The sequence below is a fragment of the Psilocybe cubensis genome, chromosome 9, assembly GCF_017499595.1.
Source record: "Psilocybe cubensis strain MGC-MH-2018 chromosome 9, whole genome shotgun sequence".
NCBI classification, from domain to species: domain Eukaryota; kingdom Fungi; phylum Basidiomycota; class Agaricomycetes; order Agaricales; family Agrocybaceae; genus Psilocybe; species Psilocybe cubensis.
In genome coordinates this window covers 221,236-239,461 of record NC_063007.1, presented here as the reverse complement: position 1 = coordinate 239,461, position 18,226 = coordinate 221,236, and the positions used below count along the sequence as shown (strand labels likewise).

General features: G+C 45.5%; 3 protein-coding genes and 1 non-coding gene across 4 annotated transcripts; 2 read left to right on the top strand and 2 right to left on the bottom strand.

The window, feature by feature from the left end:
• The first annotated feature begins 4,638 nt into the window (after positions 1-4,638).
• On the top strand, positions 4,639-4,726 carry JR316_0009528. The gene has a single exon. It is a non-coding gene; the product is annotated as a tRNA-Lys (tRNA).
• A 119-nt stretch (positions 4,727-4,845) lies between these two features.
• JR316_0009527 (uncharacterized protein) lies at positions 4,846-5,818 on the bottom strand (the record flags this gene model as incomplete). The annotated part of the gene is made up of 4 exons (XM_047895229.1): positions 4,846-4,911; positions 4,973-5,092; positions 5,154-5,456; positions 5,519-5,818. The coding sequence occupies 4 exons, from the start codon at positions 5,816-5,818 to the stop codon at positions 4,846-4,848; spliced, it is 789 nt and encodes a 262-aa protein (XP_047744948.1).
• A 1,114-nt stretch (positions 5,819-6,932) lies between these two features.
• On the top strand, positions 6,933-9,691 carry JR316_0009526 (Extracellular metalloproteinase mep; the record flags this gene model as incomplete). The annotated part of the gene is made up of 18 exons (XM_047895228.1): positions 6,933-7,100; positions 7,157-7,330; positions 7,389-7,445; positions 7,499-7,532; positions 7,585-7,832; positions 7,900-8,018; positions 8,083-8,091; positions 8,145-8,321; positions 8,383-8,398; positions 8,453-8,571; positions 8,623-8,642; positions 8,691-8,716; positions 8,776-8,905; positions 8,962-8,983; positions 9,039-9,140; positions 9,192-9,244; positions 9,302-9,469; positions 9,531-9,691. The coding sequence occupies 18 exons, from the start codon at positions 6,933-6,935 to the stop codon at positions 9,689-9,691; spliced, it is 1,803 nt and encodes a 600-aa protein (XP_047744947.1).
• A 276-nt stretch (positions 9,692-9,967) lies between these two features.
• JR316_0009525 (U5 small nuclear ribonucleoprotein 200 kDa helicase) lies at positions 9,968-17,316 on the bottom strand (the record flags this gene model as incomplete). Its single annotated transcript, XM_047895227.1, has 16 exons — positions 9,968-10,403; positions 10,455-10,558; positions 10,612-11,039; positions 11,096-11,158; positions 11,211-11,367; positions 11,428-11,742; positions 11,793-12,186; positions 12,242-12,498; positions 12,563-13,304; positions 13,357-13,466; positions 13,523-13,601; positions 13,658-13,802; positions 13,859-13,994; positions 14,060-14,369; positions 14,433-15,682; positions 15,742-17,316. 16 exons carry the CDS (start codon positions 17,314-17,316, stop codon positions 9,968-9,970), a joined length of 6,501 nt encoding a protein of 2,166 aa, XP_047744946.1.
• Between the last annotated feature and the right edge of the window lie 910 nt (positions 17,317-18,226).

Here is an 18,226-nt window from a genome sequence, read left to right as displayed (position 1 = left end):
TCTTCACAACATCTGGACGTCAGCAGCTTGATTATGAGGTCTTCGCTGGAGCTCGAAAACCTGCTGTCTTCTCCAGTCATACGCATTGATCAATTATTGCGATTTAAACACGACCCTAGGACAAATGGTGCCTTTGTTTTCCCATCTGACAACGACTTGATGCTGGTCAATCAAGGTCTTTACGCTTTGGCTGATGAACATGTCAACCGGGCATATCTTCACGCTGAACGCGAACTTGTTCGCCTTATTTCCTCCGCAATGGTGCTAGATAGTGACAATCTGGACGTCGCTGAACACCTTCACCGGCTTTGGGTCGAATTGAGAAACCTTACGCTCCTCAAAGAAGCAGAATGGACCAGCCAAAGAAGTGAAGGGACAGGACGCCCTGTCATAAATACAAGTAATGTGCATGTACCATATCGTTGATCAATTTGACCTTAATCTGTGTCTCCTCTGTAGATGCATATTTTCAGCCATTTCCAATTAGAGGAAAAGAAAAAAAGGCGGCAAGCATCCTAACTCTGGTGATGCAGAACATCTATTTTTCGCCACGTCGCGCATTACGAAGCTTACTGGGCGGAATCCAAAGTATATTATAGTCTTCAAGAGTCTCTACATCTTCATCTTCAATACATGAATCAATGCCAAAAGATCCTCGCCCGTTGTCGGGACATTTCCGCTTGAACCCCATCACACGAACGTATGTGGCATGTCCTTCGTGCCACAGCCTTTACCCTTATCGCAAGGGAGACAGTCCGCTCAAAGATGTTGATCCTTTTATACTTGATTGTACCAACAAGCGCACCCCTACCAGCACTGCTTGCAGTACTCCTCTGTGGACACTGACAACGCAGCCGAATGGGACCACCAAAGCATGGCCTAGAAGAAAATACATCCATCAAGATTTGAAATCCTGGGTTGGGCGCCTGCTATCACGAAAGGATATAGAAGAGCACCTCGATCACCCTCTGCATGACGATTTTGCAGGCTCGTTCCCTGTCGATGATATTTGGCGTTCTTCGGTGTTTCGGAACCTCAAGGACTCACAAGGAAACCCTTTTATCCCTGGGCCGGAAAACAAAGGTCGGCTTATATTCAGTTTATCAGTGGACAGTTTCAACCCATTCCATAATAAAACAGCAAAGCAAAGCGTCTCATCTACGGGAATATGGTTAGTTGTACTTAATTTACCCCAACATCTCCGATACCTTCAAGAAAACATGTATTTGGCTGGCGTTATTCCCGGACCAAACAAACCTTCAAAGGAAGACTTATACCCATATCTGGACCTAGTGATAGACGAATTAGAGGTGTTTTACTACGAGGGTGTCAGGTTTTTACGGACGTATCAGGAGTTTCTGGGTCGTATTTTCTGGGCGATCCTTGTTCCGTTGGTTTGCGATATGTTGGCTGCGCGTCAAGTTGCTGGCCTGGGAGGCTCAAGTTCGCACTATTTCTGTTCGTTCTGCAGTATTGACGTCGACGATATTGATGTCCTGGATAGGAGGGAATGGCCCCCAAAGGATGACCAGCACATGCGAGCCATTGGCCAGTTATGGAAAGATGCTGAAAGCGAAGCCAGACGTCAGCAAATATTCCAAAGGTATGGACTACGATGGTCTCCACTTTACCGCCTCCCATACTGGAATCCAGTTCTTTACACTGTTATTGATCCCATGCACGCACTCGACCTTAATCTTCTCCAGAACCACTGTCGGTCAATCTTTCAGATAGATATTGAACAAGATGGGGGGGATGGGATAACTGATGCAGTATTAGCTCCAAGCACCCGGAGAGACGGCACCATCCAACAAAGAGATCGTCCTTCACATCGAAGGTGTTGCCAATTAATCAATCAGGGTGGAGAAGACTTGCTGGAAGAACTAATGTTGTTTTCAAGGCGTATTCTGTTCAAAATCTGCCTTGACAACCATATATTGGGACAAAATCACACACTCGTAATCGGTACACGTTGGATCCTTGCAAATAATATAGTCGCCTGGGTAGGTGTTTTGTTATACCGCCTTTTCTTGGCCTTTGCAAAAAATCTGTTTACCAACATTATAATTACAGAGAGCCATGATACCTGACAATGAAGATGTGGAAGTGATTGAAGACCCATCGGTAAACAGCGATGAATCAGAAGTCGATGAGCCTGAAAGCAACCCAGCAGGGCACGAGCTTGATCATGAGCAAGTTGATCGACATCCAGAGCTCCCTCCCAACGAGAATTTGAATATGACACTTGTCACACGAGTAATCCGACATATAGTGGATACCGACAATCCAGCTGTCTCTCGTCGGAGAGCCTACGAGCAAGGTTCTGCTGCTATCTTTGCCTACGTGTGTAGCATTTTGGAGATAGAACATGATGTCGATGAAAGGAGGCGGAGTGCAAAGAACGCATTGTTTAATTTGATTATAGAAGAGGTCAGCACAAATATTCTGAAAAACAGTAATATATCCGGTACTGATAACATTGCCTTCAAGATCAATGATGATACCAAGAAATTTTTATATCTGGAAAATCTCACAAATGATTCTGGAGTATTACGTCGTCGGCCAGTTTTGGGTAAGGACGTAATGGAATGTGTCTGGAAAGACATGAAATCTACCCAACTTCCTACATGGATTACTCCTGCGCCATCAAATTGGGGTACAACTCAGAGAGGAAAGTTGAGTGCCGACAACTGGAGGGTCATTTGTACAATTCATCTTCCTTTTACTCTTATAACGCTCTGGGGATCAGGCTCCAACCGCAAACAAGCAATGCTCAGGCACTTTATGGATCTAGTCAGTGCAATACGTATAGCAAACATGCGTGTCACCACAGCTAGTCAGATAGCGCGGTATGACACCTTCATGGATCGTTATATATCAAATCTCCGAGTACTTTACCCCGACCAGCAGTTGAAGCCCACCCACCATGCCGCTCTTCATATTGCTGATATGCTTAGGCTATTTGGACCGAACCATTCCCATAGTGGCCCTCACTATGAACGTTATATCAATTTCTTTCATAGAATCAATACAAATTCAAAAATAGGTATGGTTCTCCTGAATATCCTTGCTGTACAGAACGTAACATTAAAGATATACTTCACGATAATCATCAGGTCAGCTCGAGTCCACACTATTTCATGTTGCGACACGAAGCGCAAACCTTCGCGCATTGCTTTCGGATAACGACGATATTCGCGACAGTGTCCTCAGACTCGTACAGGTAATGGATCGCATAGATCTGGAGGACGCTCGAGGTTTCCGCCTTGCTAGTGTATTGGATCCCAACTCCCCATCGTTTGCTCCTCGGTCCGAGACCTTGCGGCTCAGGCTTGAGAGTGGAGTTCATCAACAAGTTTGCGATTTACTCGATCGAAGCATGGAAATTGATACTATGCCACAGCAAGCCGATTTCATGACAGAAGTTTCGCTGCGCGGAGTTTGCTATGGTACATCAACTGCACCATCTAGTGCCTCTATTCGAAACAGTAGGATTGTATACAAGCATCGAGTCTTGTCAGCGGATGACCTTGACGAAATACGACCAGCAATTATCGAAGACATTTTCCAATATCATTATACAAGAGAAGACGGGCATACCACATACGAAGTATTTCTGAGGTTGAAATCACTCGCACCTTTCGACATTCAAACAGATCCATACAGACGTTACGGCGAATTTGCGGGATTCCTTTGTTATCCTAATCGATACCAGATGCTGGTGATCCCTCTTTCGAGAGTTATTTCTCATTGCGCCTCTACAAAAGTAATTGGAGGTGAATATGACGGCCTTCTTCATATGCTACCTGTTGATCGTGTAAGTTGTGACTTATATATATATTACGAGCGGGTGACTGATTATGATTATGTGGATTGACACGCGCAGTTAATGTTGGAGTTTTCAATTCCGTCAGGTAGTGAATTCCAGGATACAGAAGACTCGTTAGATGTCGAAGAGGAAATCGAATATGTATAAGAACCAGAGTAGCCTTATATATCTATATATATTATTACACGAACATAGATCTCGCAAATCTGAATATCATGATCATGATAACACCTTATGACCAGTCGCGGCTTATGTTTATAATATTCTGAACGTGTAAATCTATGGATTATTGGGTATATATACATACATATCAAGTCCTAGTACAATATTGTTAGTGGGCCTCTGACACTGACGGGCCAACCCATGCGCCCAGAATTAAAACTAGTGGCGAGTTGATCACATCGATGATCATGAGCTACGACAATATATCGCTAGGTTTTGGCCTCTATCATCAAACAAAATAAAATACTAAGAAAAAGCTGTGTAAACGCCATGGTACATACTTACTATATTACGTAGTTGTCAGCTGAAAACATGAAACAATATAAATAAGCAACTTTACTAGTCTTTCAACATGTATTCAAGCATTAATCAGGATCAGAATTGCTTGTTTTGGATGCTGATTACATTTTAAAAAAAAACTAAGTAAATGTTGAATATTTTAAACCTTTAACGAGCCGTGATACATATTGAATAATTATTGAAAATATCGAAGTACATTTCAACATTTACTCATGTGATTATTGAAGCCAATGCCCGCAGTGACTGGCAACGCTGCGGAGAGTAAATTGTGCGATCATTCAATCACCGCCCGCCTAGCTCAATCGGATAGAGCGTCAGACTCTTATATAGTCAGTGGGCATCTGAAGGCTGCGAGTTCGACCCTCGCGGTGGGCTAATCATCACCTTTTTGATTGAAAAGGTATACAACCTGGAGCTGAATTGTTCGGGAGATGACAAGTTTATTGAAGGAAAAAGTAGTAGTGATTATATTTTTTGATTAGCATATTAATAAATTATTCATGGTACTGTTGAACTTCGTTCACAAGCCCGAAGCAACGCCAAACGGACAGATTTGCACACTGTGGTGATAGAGAAAAAAGAAAAGATAAAAGAGAGCTAGCTCAGTGGGCCAAAACATACAGAGGCCATGAGAGCATCTTCCAGATTCAAGCGCTTGTCATGAAAGGAAGGAAACTCGGCGGCTTGACGCTTGATAAGATGATGGCGCACAAAGGTTTCAAAGTTTATTACTTCTTCGGGCTGCCGCCGAAAAACAAAATTAATCAACTGTCGAGCTGTACTTAGCAAAAAAGATACTCACAAATCTATGAATAGGTCCAGTAGCATGACTGATACGCTTTTTGACTGTACGTATGCATTCGAACAGAAAGACGGGGTGAATTTCGGGTGTGGCGCGTGCTGCGGCATGAGAAAAAAGGGTGTGTATACACTCTACGTGCAGACAGGTTTCCACTTGTCTGACCAGAAGCCTCGTCATATTTTTGAATCTGTGGTACGAAATCAATTTGAGTGAAGTCAAGTCGCCGACAAGAGCACAGAGAGCCAGAGCATCGATCGAAACGAGGCCTGTTTCAGGATCGTTTCCATTTCCCTCATTTGCATTCTAAGTGTATTCGGTTCAGTAAGTGGTGGTCCAATAGTAATTTCTTGTTAAGAATGACACACCTTCCAGTCGTAGTTCTCAAAGTATGAGACTACATCACCACAGAATTTTTGCCACAATGCTTTCCCAAGATTTTTATTGGGATTTTGTTTGTGGAAACTGTTAAGCATGAGTACAATAGTATATGCCACAGAACGCGTGTATTCGCGTTGGGTGAGCGCGGTGGTGAGAAACTGGTCTACCACGTCGTTGAGGATCTCGCTCCGTGCCGCAAGTCTTTCAACATAATCGGATGAGATTCGTCTTAGCTCGTTACCGCTGCACATAGGGTATTGCATGATTTGTGAAGAAGTGGCGTGCATGGTGGATGAAAAAGGTTGAGAAGTTAATGTAGTTCAAGCACAGAAGACCTATATTTTATACAAGGGCCAACAATGGATTGCTTGTGCCACTCGCCAAACTCGTGATTGGGCTACAGGCCACACATCCATACAATGAGTCACCAATGTTAGTGGTAGTCGATATGGAAACCTTTGACTGGCCAAAGCCGGTCCATTGAGAGTCAGTTAAGTCAACGAAACGCGACTGCCTTTCTTTACTGAGTTATTTGTCGGACAATAAGGTTATCTGTCCAAATGTCTAACAACATTTTCAACAGTTGTTGTGTAACTTTTTTAGCTTACCTGGTGCCCCTATTTGGCTTGGGAATGATCCTGGACTGAGTACATTTCTAATTAGAAAGCAATATTCAGTCAAATAGCCTGCCATATTCGTTGAAAGACAGTGGAAGGGTCAGAATGAACTTCGCAGTATGCAATGAGTTTTTCGAAAGAATCAACCTGCCCTAAATACTCCTATTTTTTATGTAATCTTTTCCTCCCCTCTTCCGACCTTCGACCACCAATTGATACCTTATTTGCACCGGATTTTTACCCATTGAACGGACAGTGCCAATTTCGACAAATATATACACGGAAACCTTTTCTACACCTCCTTCTTCTGAACACTTTAACATGTTGCCTGATAATTAATTGGTCTGTTGTGGCAGACGCCCATGAATTGACAGGGCATCGCGACTTCTCCGATGCTGCTCTCCAGATATCGGCTTATCAACGACTTCTTTTATGCCGTATTCCCAAGGCTTACTTATTGCTGATATTCTTCTGAAGCCGTGGAACGCATACCTCATGTATCTCTGGCCATATTTACTTATCGGAATATATATAGATTCTTTTTCCTCACACGACGACTTCGACTCGAACTATGGCCTACTTTTCACTCAGGAGGACGTACGTTAGTCAATATTCGAAGAGTGAACACGGGGTCGTTTTCAATGGATGTTTTTCTGACCATCGGTTCTGAAACGCCAAAACTTTATGTGGCCTCGCATGGTCAGTTCCTCGCAAGATAAGCTGCGAGGAGTATAAATTGGAGGTATGAGCGTTATATTCATGTACCTGCAAAGACAAGTACAGTATGGCCATCTTTCGCAAGTTATTGACTTCAGCTCTCCTAGCAATCGCATGTGCTTCTTATGGTTTCTCTACACCCTTGGCCTCTCATGAGAGGCATGCAACACGCCGCTCAATTGACATAGGTCCAGGACTTACCATCGAGGCTTTTCACCCGCCTAGTACCTTTGAGGTAAAGCGTCATGATTTTGACGAATATACATTGTCACTGAATTCATATGTACGAAGACATTTGCAGCAGGAATCGATCACCCATTATCCAAGCGCGGGGGGCCATTTTCACTGAAAGATGCTTCAGTCGCCTTTGCAGGCTCCAAACTCTCTAAAGGCGCAGGCTCGGTATCTTTCCGCACTGGCTTCTCAGGAGATGTTGCGCAACATGCGTTCCTCACCCAAACCCATGTACAATTCTTTCCTTCTCAGAATGCCATATATCCTCACAAATTCCGTTTACTCCCAGGACGGTATCCCATTTGCCAATGCGGTAGCAAATGTAGCGTTCAATAAGGATGATAAGGTAGCTCCCATAAGTTGTCACAAGACTTGACTGATTTAATATTTTTCTCCCAGGTTGTGTCGTTTGGTTCATCGCTTGTTAATCCCAGTACGCATCTGAAATCAGTATACATGACAATTCACTCATAGTTACATCACAGAGTCTATCGCATCTTCGACTCCCACTATCTCGCTCAGCGATGCTATCACAATTGCTGAAAATGCATTGAACGGGAAGTTTAATGAGCATCCTGCGACCCTCGAGTTTTTCGCCAAACCGGATAATACGGCAGTGTTGACGCATGTCATTCAAATTGAAAATGACGCTACTGGTGCATGGTTTGAAGCTTTCGTAGATGCCCATTCAGGTGATCTTGTCTCGGTGACAGACTTTGTCACGAAGGCTGCCGTGAGTTCTTTCTTTACCCTATGTTTAAACAGTTTCTCACTCTATTTTTTCGACGACCACTGTACAGTACCTTGTGGTACCTATGCAAGAGGAAATTCTTACACAGGGATTCCAAACTTTAACTGATCCGCAAGATCTTTTGGCCTCTCCACTCGGATGGCACAGTAACGGGACGGTCAACACTACGTGAGACTCCAGTTCATGTTGCATTTTTGACTATCGGGGCTAACTGCCAAAATACCATATACAGAGTTACATCGTAAGTGCCAAATTATAATTGTAAAAAAATGAGATGTAATGAAGACATGTTAGAGGAAACAATGCTATTGCTTTCAAAGCTAACCAGAACGCAACCACCAGCCAATCAGCTCCTGGACAATTTTTCTTTACACAGGATCCCAATAGTGCCCCAACCACTCCGAATAACCTCGACGCGGCAAGAGTTAATGCATTCTATATTGTCAACACCATGCACGATCTGACCTACAGGTAAGAAAAACTTCATAATTATATTACCCCACGGACGTTATTGAACATCTTGTTATCGTAGATATGGATTTACAGAGGTAAGAAAGTATTCAAGTGCATGATGTAACTCTGCTAAACACAATTCACCATAGGCAGCCTTCAACTTCCAGAATAACAACTTCGGTAAAGGTGGGCTGGGGAATGATCAGGTTACCATTTCAGTCCAAGATGCAGCTGGGACCAACAATGCCGATTTCTCAACTCCGCCAGAGTGAGTGCCCCTGTGCTTCTTGACATAAATAGTGTCCCTAACGTCTATCAGCGGTCAATCGGGACGGATGAGTACGTCCGAGGCACTGAACGTGTAACTTCCACTAAAATATCTTGTAGGAATGTTCTTGTGGACCCTGACCAATGTAAGTATATTCCGAGTTTGCCTTCCATATGTCGCAGTGTATTAAATCTCCCATGTTAGCCTATGCGTGATGGTGCCCTTGAGAATGATATTGTCACTCACGAGAACACCCACGGAGTTACGAACCGCATGACAGGAGGAGGAACGGGCCGTTGTCTGCAGACCACTGAAGCTGGAGGAATGGGTGAAGGTGAGGAAATGTTCCTTTATTCGTAGATAGATGACTCACCTTGTGAACTTTTGTAGGTTGGTCAGATGCCATGGCGAAGTTCGTTTGAACCTTCTTCTCACTTTCAATGGAGCATTGATGGAAATCTTTTAAGCTGGAATGAAAAGACCTCGAGCGCTGTTGACGACTTTGTTCTGGGTCAATACGTTACCAACAACACGGCTGGTATACGAACCCATCCTTACTCAACAAATGCGTAGGTTATTGTCATATTCCAGCAGCATTCATTTTGCTCACATGTCGAAAGTGTCATCAACCCACTTCGCTACTCAGACCTAAAGACCCGTACGGAGGTTCACTGTGAGATAAAGACGTTTTTTGCTTTAAATAAATATGGCTAACGCCGCGTTTCATCAGCCATTGGCGAGGTATGGGCCAACATGCTGTACAATGTCTATGCCAATCTCGTCGGTGTACACGGATGGTCGTCCCAGGCTCGCACCAACCCGGATGGCAGGGAAGGCAATATTGTCTTCCTTCACTTATTCCTGGACGCATTAGCTCTCCAGCCTTGCAACCCTACCTGTAAGTTAGAACATTGTAACCTTTGCTAGGCGAGCCCTTGTCTCACATACACCTCCTGTAGTCCTAAGCGCTCGTGATGCTTGGATCCAAGCCGATGTAAATCGTTTTGGGGGTGCAAATGCCTGCTTTATTTGGAAGGCATTTGCCAGTCGTGGTCTCGGTACAGGTGCTGCCAACCACACAGATGACACCACAGTTCCCCCAGCGTGTGTTGAGACTTGACGTTTTAATTATTTTTTTGATAACATTTATTCACCTCGGGTTACCTATTATTGAAACACGATTTTTGTCACATTTGAATGTATCAAGTTGCAACGATTTACACTGCCGTACCTTATTATTGAAACGCTGACACGATGTATGATCCAAAGTGTATTCGAACAGTTGATATGGTTGACAAAAAGTATGAATGATGGTACCGAAATATTACAGAGTTAGTATGAATACAGGAGAGAAAGGTAAAAACATCAAAGAAAAATCAAGCAAGAAAATTGTCGTTTACTCGTCCTCATCACTATCCATATCCTCGTCACTGTCGGAATCTTCTCCTTCCGCTACTTCAATAGGATCAAGAGCAATGTCATGATCGGCTCCAACATATGAATCGCAGATGACGTAAAGCTTCAATTTGTGCGTTCCTTTAGGAAGAGAAAACTCCAATTTGACAGCCAGGCTCTTCGTGACAGTAACACGCTTGATAACCAACAGCTGACGACTGGCGGAGTCACCAACTACAAGCCACCAGTTGGCCAACTTCTTTGAAGGATAGAAGGGGGCCACGACACTTTGATCAGTCTGATCATCGTCTTCATCGACGTCACGTGCCAATGTAACCTTGAGGAAGATGGAGGAACCGGCAGTATACTCCCCTTTCACCAGCTCTTGAGAGACGTCTAGTGTCGGGTACGAGTTCACAAATGTAGCAACATCCCGCCTAAAAGAGTGTCAGTCATCTTTTCAAAGTTACTTTATCATCTCAACTTACATCTGTACCGGGGTCATCTGCAGCAGTTTAGTTCGGTCTTCATCTTCCATCTCCATAACATCGTAGACAGATTCGATGCCAGCTTCCTTACAGCGTTTGATAACCTGGGGGAATTTGTAAGACAATAGAACATAAGAAAAAATGAGTCAGAAAGTACCTCTGGCTCGAAGTGAGGAATCTGTTTCAATGGGGAATCTGTTTCCCACATCGCTTGAACACACATTTGCGAAAGATCCATGGCACCAAGCGCATTCAGCCATGCGTTCGAGGACATGACATCAACACACGCTGATAAGAGGTTGAGAACTTTCTCAAGAACAAGGACCTGATCTGCCGCAAGATCTGGAGGGAGTTGTAGTCGGGAGAAGTGAGCCTGGAGAAGCAAGAAGGTCTTGAAGTGAGGTGCCTCAAAGTCGACTTGATCCAACTTGACAGGCACGCGGTCATAAATACGACGTAACAGAGATTCTTCGTGACGGCGGATGGGAATGGTCTCGAATTCTGCTGAAGATGAAACAACTTCGAGCAGACCCTTGAGTTTTGTTCTCTCTTTCAACGACAGCGTGTAGACCTCGACAGTCACGTCTATATAGAAGATAAGCAAAATGTACCAGATGACCGAATAAAAAAAGAGAACTAACATGAAATGTTGTAATAGGCTGCGATCATGCCCAGATTGAGAGCAGACACATCCATTTCGTCCTCTGAGAAAAAGTCAGATATAGGTCGATGCGGAGTGAGATCAGAAACTCATACCAATGGCAATACATTTCGAATTGACGAGGTCATTCAGCGTTGTTTCCACCAACTCAGATAGATGGTCCGAGACGTGTTGATGACTTGTGTTGTGAAGATTATAGTAGTTGGGATTTTCAAGCATTCGCTTGTAGAAATATGTCCAAGTAAGAACGTCCTATAATAAAAACATTACAATGTGTTTATAAGGTCACATGACGGAGACTTATCAACGTACCATGGCATCCTGTTTGTTCTCGATGGTCTTGACTGCAATCTCAGCGAGGAAATAATCGTGAAGATATCCTGTTGGCAAATGCGACTCGATAGGCAAACCCTCTGACAAGAACTTCTTAAAGAACTCCTTGCGAGTCTGTTGGCACATGAGTACACATCTGCTATTCTCGTCTTGCAGTGGCCGGCATGCTTTACCCATCATTTGGAGGACGTCCATGACGGGATAGTCGATATAACGATGCTCTTTGCCCTCGTAGGACTGAACACCCATGATGATGACCATGTAGCTGGCAACAGGTAAACTCCAGGCGGTATCCTAAAACATCATTAGAAAATTTCAATAATAATCCAGAAAAAATTACCGACCTTTGAGGCCACAAGAACTTGGATTGCACCCGACTCGAAAAGGCGTTGTACGATGCGTTTGTCCTGCTTGTCGAGGGCTTCGTGATAGTAACCAATACCGTGTTTCAGGGTCTCCACAAGGCCCTTATCGGTGATATGGTCAAGATGTGGCTGCAGGTCTTCGAGCTCGATGTTCAGGAAAAGATCGGGTTGGTCATCGGCAGAGCAGTGCGTCAGGATATCATCGACAGTTAACTGGCACTGTCGTCTTGAAGGAACAAAGATGATGACTGGTTTGGAGGGTGAGTGTTCTTTGATGGCGAGATACGCAGGTTTTGACATGGCGATCATCAAGGACGGGAAATGATTAATGGTGAAAGATTGAATATGAATGGCCATGTCGAGAGGGCGAGCGCTGCACGCAACATTAATCAGAAAAATTGTTACCAGGCAAAAATCGAATCACCTACCTAGGAGAGAAGTTGAAGATAGTATGTTCAGACGCTCCCATCCATTTACCCAAATCCTCCGCGTTTGCAAGAGAAACCCCACATGCGACAATGCGAGTCTTGTGCCCTGTCTGTCGCTCAACATAACGAGTGCGCGAAATGACAACTTCGTAAATTGGGCCATCGTATCCTCCGACCATCTGGATTTCATCAGCGATCAAAAGACCGAGATTCTGGACGGCCTTGCGCTGTCTCCATCTACGCGAAATCATATCCCACTGGCATAAGAATAAAAGTTACTATGAATCCAGATGCTTATTAATAAATCAAGCATCGACGTACCTGGGTCGGCGTACAGATAATCAGGTCGCCCATTTCCAGCAGCCGCAGATCTGCACTTGTCTCTCCAGTGAGACTGACAATCTCCTTACCGCCCTGGAGGTTCTGAAATTTCGCCTTCCACTCCTTGACCCTGAGTTCCACCATATCCTGATACGGTTCGATGCAAACCGCTCGACTTTGTTCCTTTTTGCTCCACAGCCGAAGTAGGGCGAACTCGGCGCATATCGTCTTGCCGCTACCGGTAGGTGCACCAATAAAGACATTCTCATCAGAGGTATACAGGGCTTGGAAGACTTGCGTCTGGATTTTGTTAAAGGTTTGAATTGAATTGGCATAAAGCGCTTCAAACTCCTTGTTGTGCAGCGCGGACAAAGGAAGACTCTGCAGGTCAAGAAGTGGGGTTGGTTTCGGGAATTTCTTGGGAAGAATCAGGTGCTTGAAGGAGATGGGCAGGCGTGTTTCGGCGTGAAGCCATCGGTCGGAAATGACGGAAATGTAATAGTTAGGGGGAACAGGTTCAAACATGGGTACTGTGATGGAGACGTTGTGCTCGTCTTCAGCATACCGCTGGCGAAGCACGAAGTTGTCATGGAAAAGAATCACTTCTCCGTCCACATCTTCGACGAGGATGAGGAATGTTTCAGCCGATCCATGAATTTTCTCATCCCATCGGAAGTCAGGAACGATGGACAGGTCAATGCGGAGGAGAGAACGAGTAATTGGTTGTACTTGAGCTTGGAGCCTGCAACAAAATCAGCCTCTTAGAAAAGTGCTACACTGAGCCTAGAACATACTGAAGTTTGGGGAAGTTATGGACAAGACGGTGAACAAGTCGACCCGCGTTTGGGATACCGATAAGCTCGCCAATTTCCGGCGGTGTGAGATCAAAGTAACGATACCAAGGCTACAAAGGGAAAAATCAAGATGACAAATTGCACTGAGGCAGTCGACGCAACATACGAATTGTTTTCCTTCAGCTTTACGAATGACTTCCGAAGGCACACCCTTGAACTGTCGAAGAGGCGTCATAGAACCCCACCTATCGTATACGGTTAACCGTGCAGTATGAAGAAGACGAACTAAATAAATGCTTACATTCGCTTTTCTACCATCTTGCACATATCAAGGGCGGCTTTTGCTGGGACAGCCCATCCGCGTTTGAGGCAGATCTCGAACATTGCACGCAAAATACGGCCGGCGGATTGCTGAACGAATACCATGTCGGCCACCAGAACAAAGCCTGATGTCAAGCATCAGCATCTTGTCACAGTATATAAGGTCAACAAAGATACATACCGTCCAACTTCAGCTGGGAGATGTACGCCTGAAGTAGCACATTGATCTTAGCAGCAGGCTCCTCGACACTCTCTTTCACGGGTATAGGAACTCGCTCAAGCAACTTGGCAAGTTCAAGTTTCTCCTCTTGACGAACCTATAATAAACAATGAAATCTCTCGTCAAACATAACCAACAACAACGATAATAAAGCAGACGAACAGGCAACAACTTGAACTCATTCGACAATGCGAAAACGCGGAAGAGTTCCAAAGTCGACATTGTAGGCTTCAAATGCTGGTTGTACACCATCATCGAGTTGTATGTGACATAATAATGCGATGCAATTCTGCCTAGCTCTGTGCTGGTGAAACGGCCTGTCGAGCGCTCGTATTTGATGAGTTGGCACTTCTCGAGGAGAACCGCAGCAGAGTGTGCGATATCCGCCCGCTTTTGAATGAGACCTTCGTCGTCTTCTTGGTAGTCGGCGCCAACACCATACAGAGCTGGCGACTTGAGCATGCGGACATATCTATAAAAATTGATAGAATTACATAAATGGAAAGGATAGAAGAAAAATTATCCATTTACGCACAAATATGTGTAGCCCAACCACTGCACTGCTTCGTCCCGGTTCCGGACAGTACCCAACACAATCTCCGCATTAAGGTTGTCTGCCAATTTGGAGACAAACTGAGATTCGATAGGAAGCTGTTGGTTCAGCAAGCTCAGGTAGTACTGCAACTCCGTGTGGTTAGTTATGATGATACCCTCTCCATATGTATCATATTGCGGCCGTCCTGCACGCCCAAGCATCTGCAAGACGTCCTGCGACGAAAGTTCGACCCAACGACCCTTCTCCGGATTATATATCTGCGTGCCCTTGATAATAACCGTGTGTGCAGGCAAATTGACACCCCACGCGAGCGTCGCAGTACACACGAGCACCTGGACCGAACCATCCGCAAACAGTTCCTCGACAACACCACGATCCTCGCGCGTCATACCGGCATGATGGATGGCGAAGCCAAAGGGCAGCAGATCGCGCAGGTTCGCGTCTTTGACGTTATTTGCCTCTTCCGTGAGAATCTCTCGCACTGCGCCGTCGGGCTTCACGAATTGCGTAATGGTCTCCTTCTCGATGGCCATGTCGCGCAAGAACTTGGCGGTCTTTGCGGTCTCTTTGCGCGAGTGCACGAACACGAGCGTTTGGTTCTTCCCGGCTTGGTCAAGAACCTTCTCGTAGCAGACCTCGTTCATGATCTGGTAGCGTTTAATGGCTTTCTTCTCCGTGATACCAATAAATTGCTGTTGAAGCCCACAAGGCCTGTATGACGCGTCGAAGTAGAACAGTCCCTTCTTTTCGTCGACTCGCAGGAACGTTGCAACGTCTTCGTAGTTGGGCAATGTCGCGGAAAGACCAACCAACCGGACATACTCAGAAGTCTGCTCCATTCTCCGGATGGTCCTCGAAATGATACTTTCCAACACAGGGCCACGTTCGTCGTGCAGCAAATGAATTTCATCGATAATGATGAGTCGAACGAGGTTAGTGTAACTCGTATCCGTCTGCTTGCGAGTAATGACGTCCCACTTCTCAGGAGTAGTAACAATAAGCTGGGTTTCCGCAATTTGCTGTTTCGTCATTTGAGAGTCTCCCGTAAGTTCGCCGACCTTGATTCCGAATACCTTCAACCTAGCCGTGAAATTGCCGACCATCTCCTGAACGAGGGCCTTCATAGGGGCAATGTAAACCATTTTGAAGGCATCCAGGTCGAATTCACCGGTCTGTTCGTTGCGATGTTTTGAGAGCTCATTGAGGATCGTAAGCATAGCCACATTTGTCTATGAAAGAAAAAAGTTAGCATTTTGGATTTTGGATATATAAAAAAAAGGGCATTGACCTTGCCGGCACCAGTAGGCGCACAAAGTAAGATGGGTTCATCAGTACCGAAAGCGATGGGATAAAGCTTGCTCTGGACACGATTGAGCTTGGGGACAGTAAAGGCCTCGCGGGCCCACGCTGGCATACTGGAGATGGCCACCAATTCGCCTTCGGTCACGGGCTTCTGTTTTGGGGCAGGTACATGAATCTCCTCGTATCCCTTCTTCGCGCGCTTGAAAGAGCCATCAGGAAGTTTACACTTCTTGTTGGACATCAGATGGCCACCCTGGGCAAACGCCATACTTTCGAGATCGACGGTGCGTTTAGGTTGAACGGTTGACCCTGGTGCGAGAGTGGCTGTTTTGGGGACCTCTGGTTTGGGTTCGTCGACTTCCATAGCATCTGACCTCTTCTCGCTCTTTACCTGACGGTCACCAGCAAGTTCGCGGAGAATCCAACCCAGACCCTTTTCGCGCATGGCGACCTCGACATTAACTCTCTCTTCGGCATCACTTCGCATGAGTTTGGTGCACCATACGACGACGTCACGGTTCTTGAGGAACTTTGCGGTGATATGGAAACTTTGGTAATCGAAGAGCTCCATAAGTTGATTTTCGCAGTCGCGGGCGCTGGACTCTGAACCGAGGATGCTGAGGACGGAAGCAGCCTTGTCGGCAGCGGTGACAGGGTCGGGATATACTTCTGAGATTTGTCGCTGGACCCAGAAGCCATCGATAGAGTGCGGGGATACGACATCTTTGTCGGTTTTGACTTTGCCATTTTTCGAACCTTCGCCACCAATGACCATGTCTTCCTCCCTGACTTCTGCTTCGGCGTCCCCCTCAGGCTTCTCCTCCTCATCGTCCTCGTCCTCATCGGAGGAATCTTCCCGAATCTCATACCCTTCGTCATCCTCCTCATCCTGCTCCTCTTCGTCGAAAACGACTGCAACACCACCCTCTTCATCAATCTCTGCTTCCTTGCGCTCCGCGTCAGGGTCTGCCATGGTCTCGTCGTCGGCATTATAGTCCGTGATCTTCTTGGAAAGGCTGACGAGTTGACTAAAGGATTCGCTGGTGACTGGCCCGAGTACCTCTTCAATCTCCTTCTTCTTGTCGAAATCCTTCATCGCGTCATTTTTGAGAGTCTCGAGTACAGTGTCGGCAGCACTCCGCACGATGTCCTGGGCCTGGCCACCGAGCGCTGTATGGACCGACGACAGAATATGCTCGTAGACCTGACGAGTTTCGGCCGTGCGCGGTCGATATGTCAGACCCTCGACGTCCTGGGTGGCCTCTATGATGTCGGCATATCCAAAGCCAGCTGCCTCGGCCCTGCGCTTTGCGGCGAGCTTCTCGGACGGGTCAACCGCCTCCACTGCCTTTTTCTTCTTCTTGTCGAGGTCTTTGGGTGCTTGTCGGACGACCCGCGAGCCCATGTCTTTCGGGTCGATCCTGCCTGCAAGAGAAACTGGCGCGCCATCTGGCTCTTTGTCTCGTCTAGGTAAAGCCGACCTGTCGGTTGTGAGAACTAGAGACGAAATAGCCCCATAGTTGTATCCAGAAAGATCTGGTTTTGCGCCCCTTCCAGACATTTGAGGTGTGTTGAGAAAAGTGTTGGAGTCGACGGTCGACACTGGCCCATAAATTGTTATCAATTATGTAATACGTCCGCTAATATTAATATTAAAACGCAGATGCACGATCTGCCTTTCGGCGTTGAAAATAATTATTTTAATATGAAATTAGCAAAATATTAGAATATGAAATTGAACATAATTCAACGCTTTTCGCTAGTATTCTGTTCTCTACATCCAACAATGTTTCAATGCTTTAACGGATCCAATCTATTCCTTGGCTATTACTGACGGTCTTTCTGTGGTACTGGAATTCCCTATCATCCTCAAACCCTGGAAGAACTGCCACAAGACCAAAGTTGATACAGAATTTCAAGTTGATACTTCTGAGGCGACATTGAATATTCATAAATATCGGGATAGTGTGTATAGAGTCGTCTCTATTGTTTTGCAATATTGTCCACCCTGCTTAAACTTCTTGGTATGGACAATAAAACCCGTAAAAATACCTCTGCCGACACGATAATGCGGGTGTACGAAAATGTCTGGGGTGAATACTCCTCTTGGAGCATGAATTACAACAAATGCATGCTTCAAAGGCTATCGAGACCCCATCCACGACGGCACTTACCTCCTCGAGAAACTGAGAAGAGTCGAAAACTTGCAGGTCAATCAGCCAGTACATCGGCATCATCCTCAGCAAGTACTTCGTCCACCCCGACAACTCAAGTTTGTTCTATAATCGATCTCGATGATGATGATGAATTGGAGAGGACAACTTCTTTCATACAGCCTACTTTATTCAACACGGATACATTTTCTCACTACCCACCTTACCACTCGTGCACGCCGACGTCGCAAAACATTTTTGTGGGTGACGACTCGCACTATATGCCCTTTATTCCATTCTCGGACGATCCAATGTATG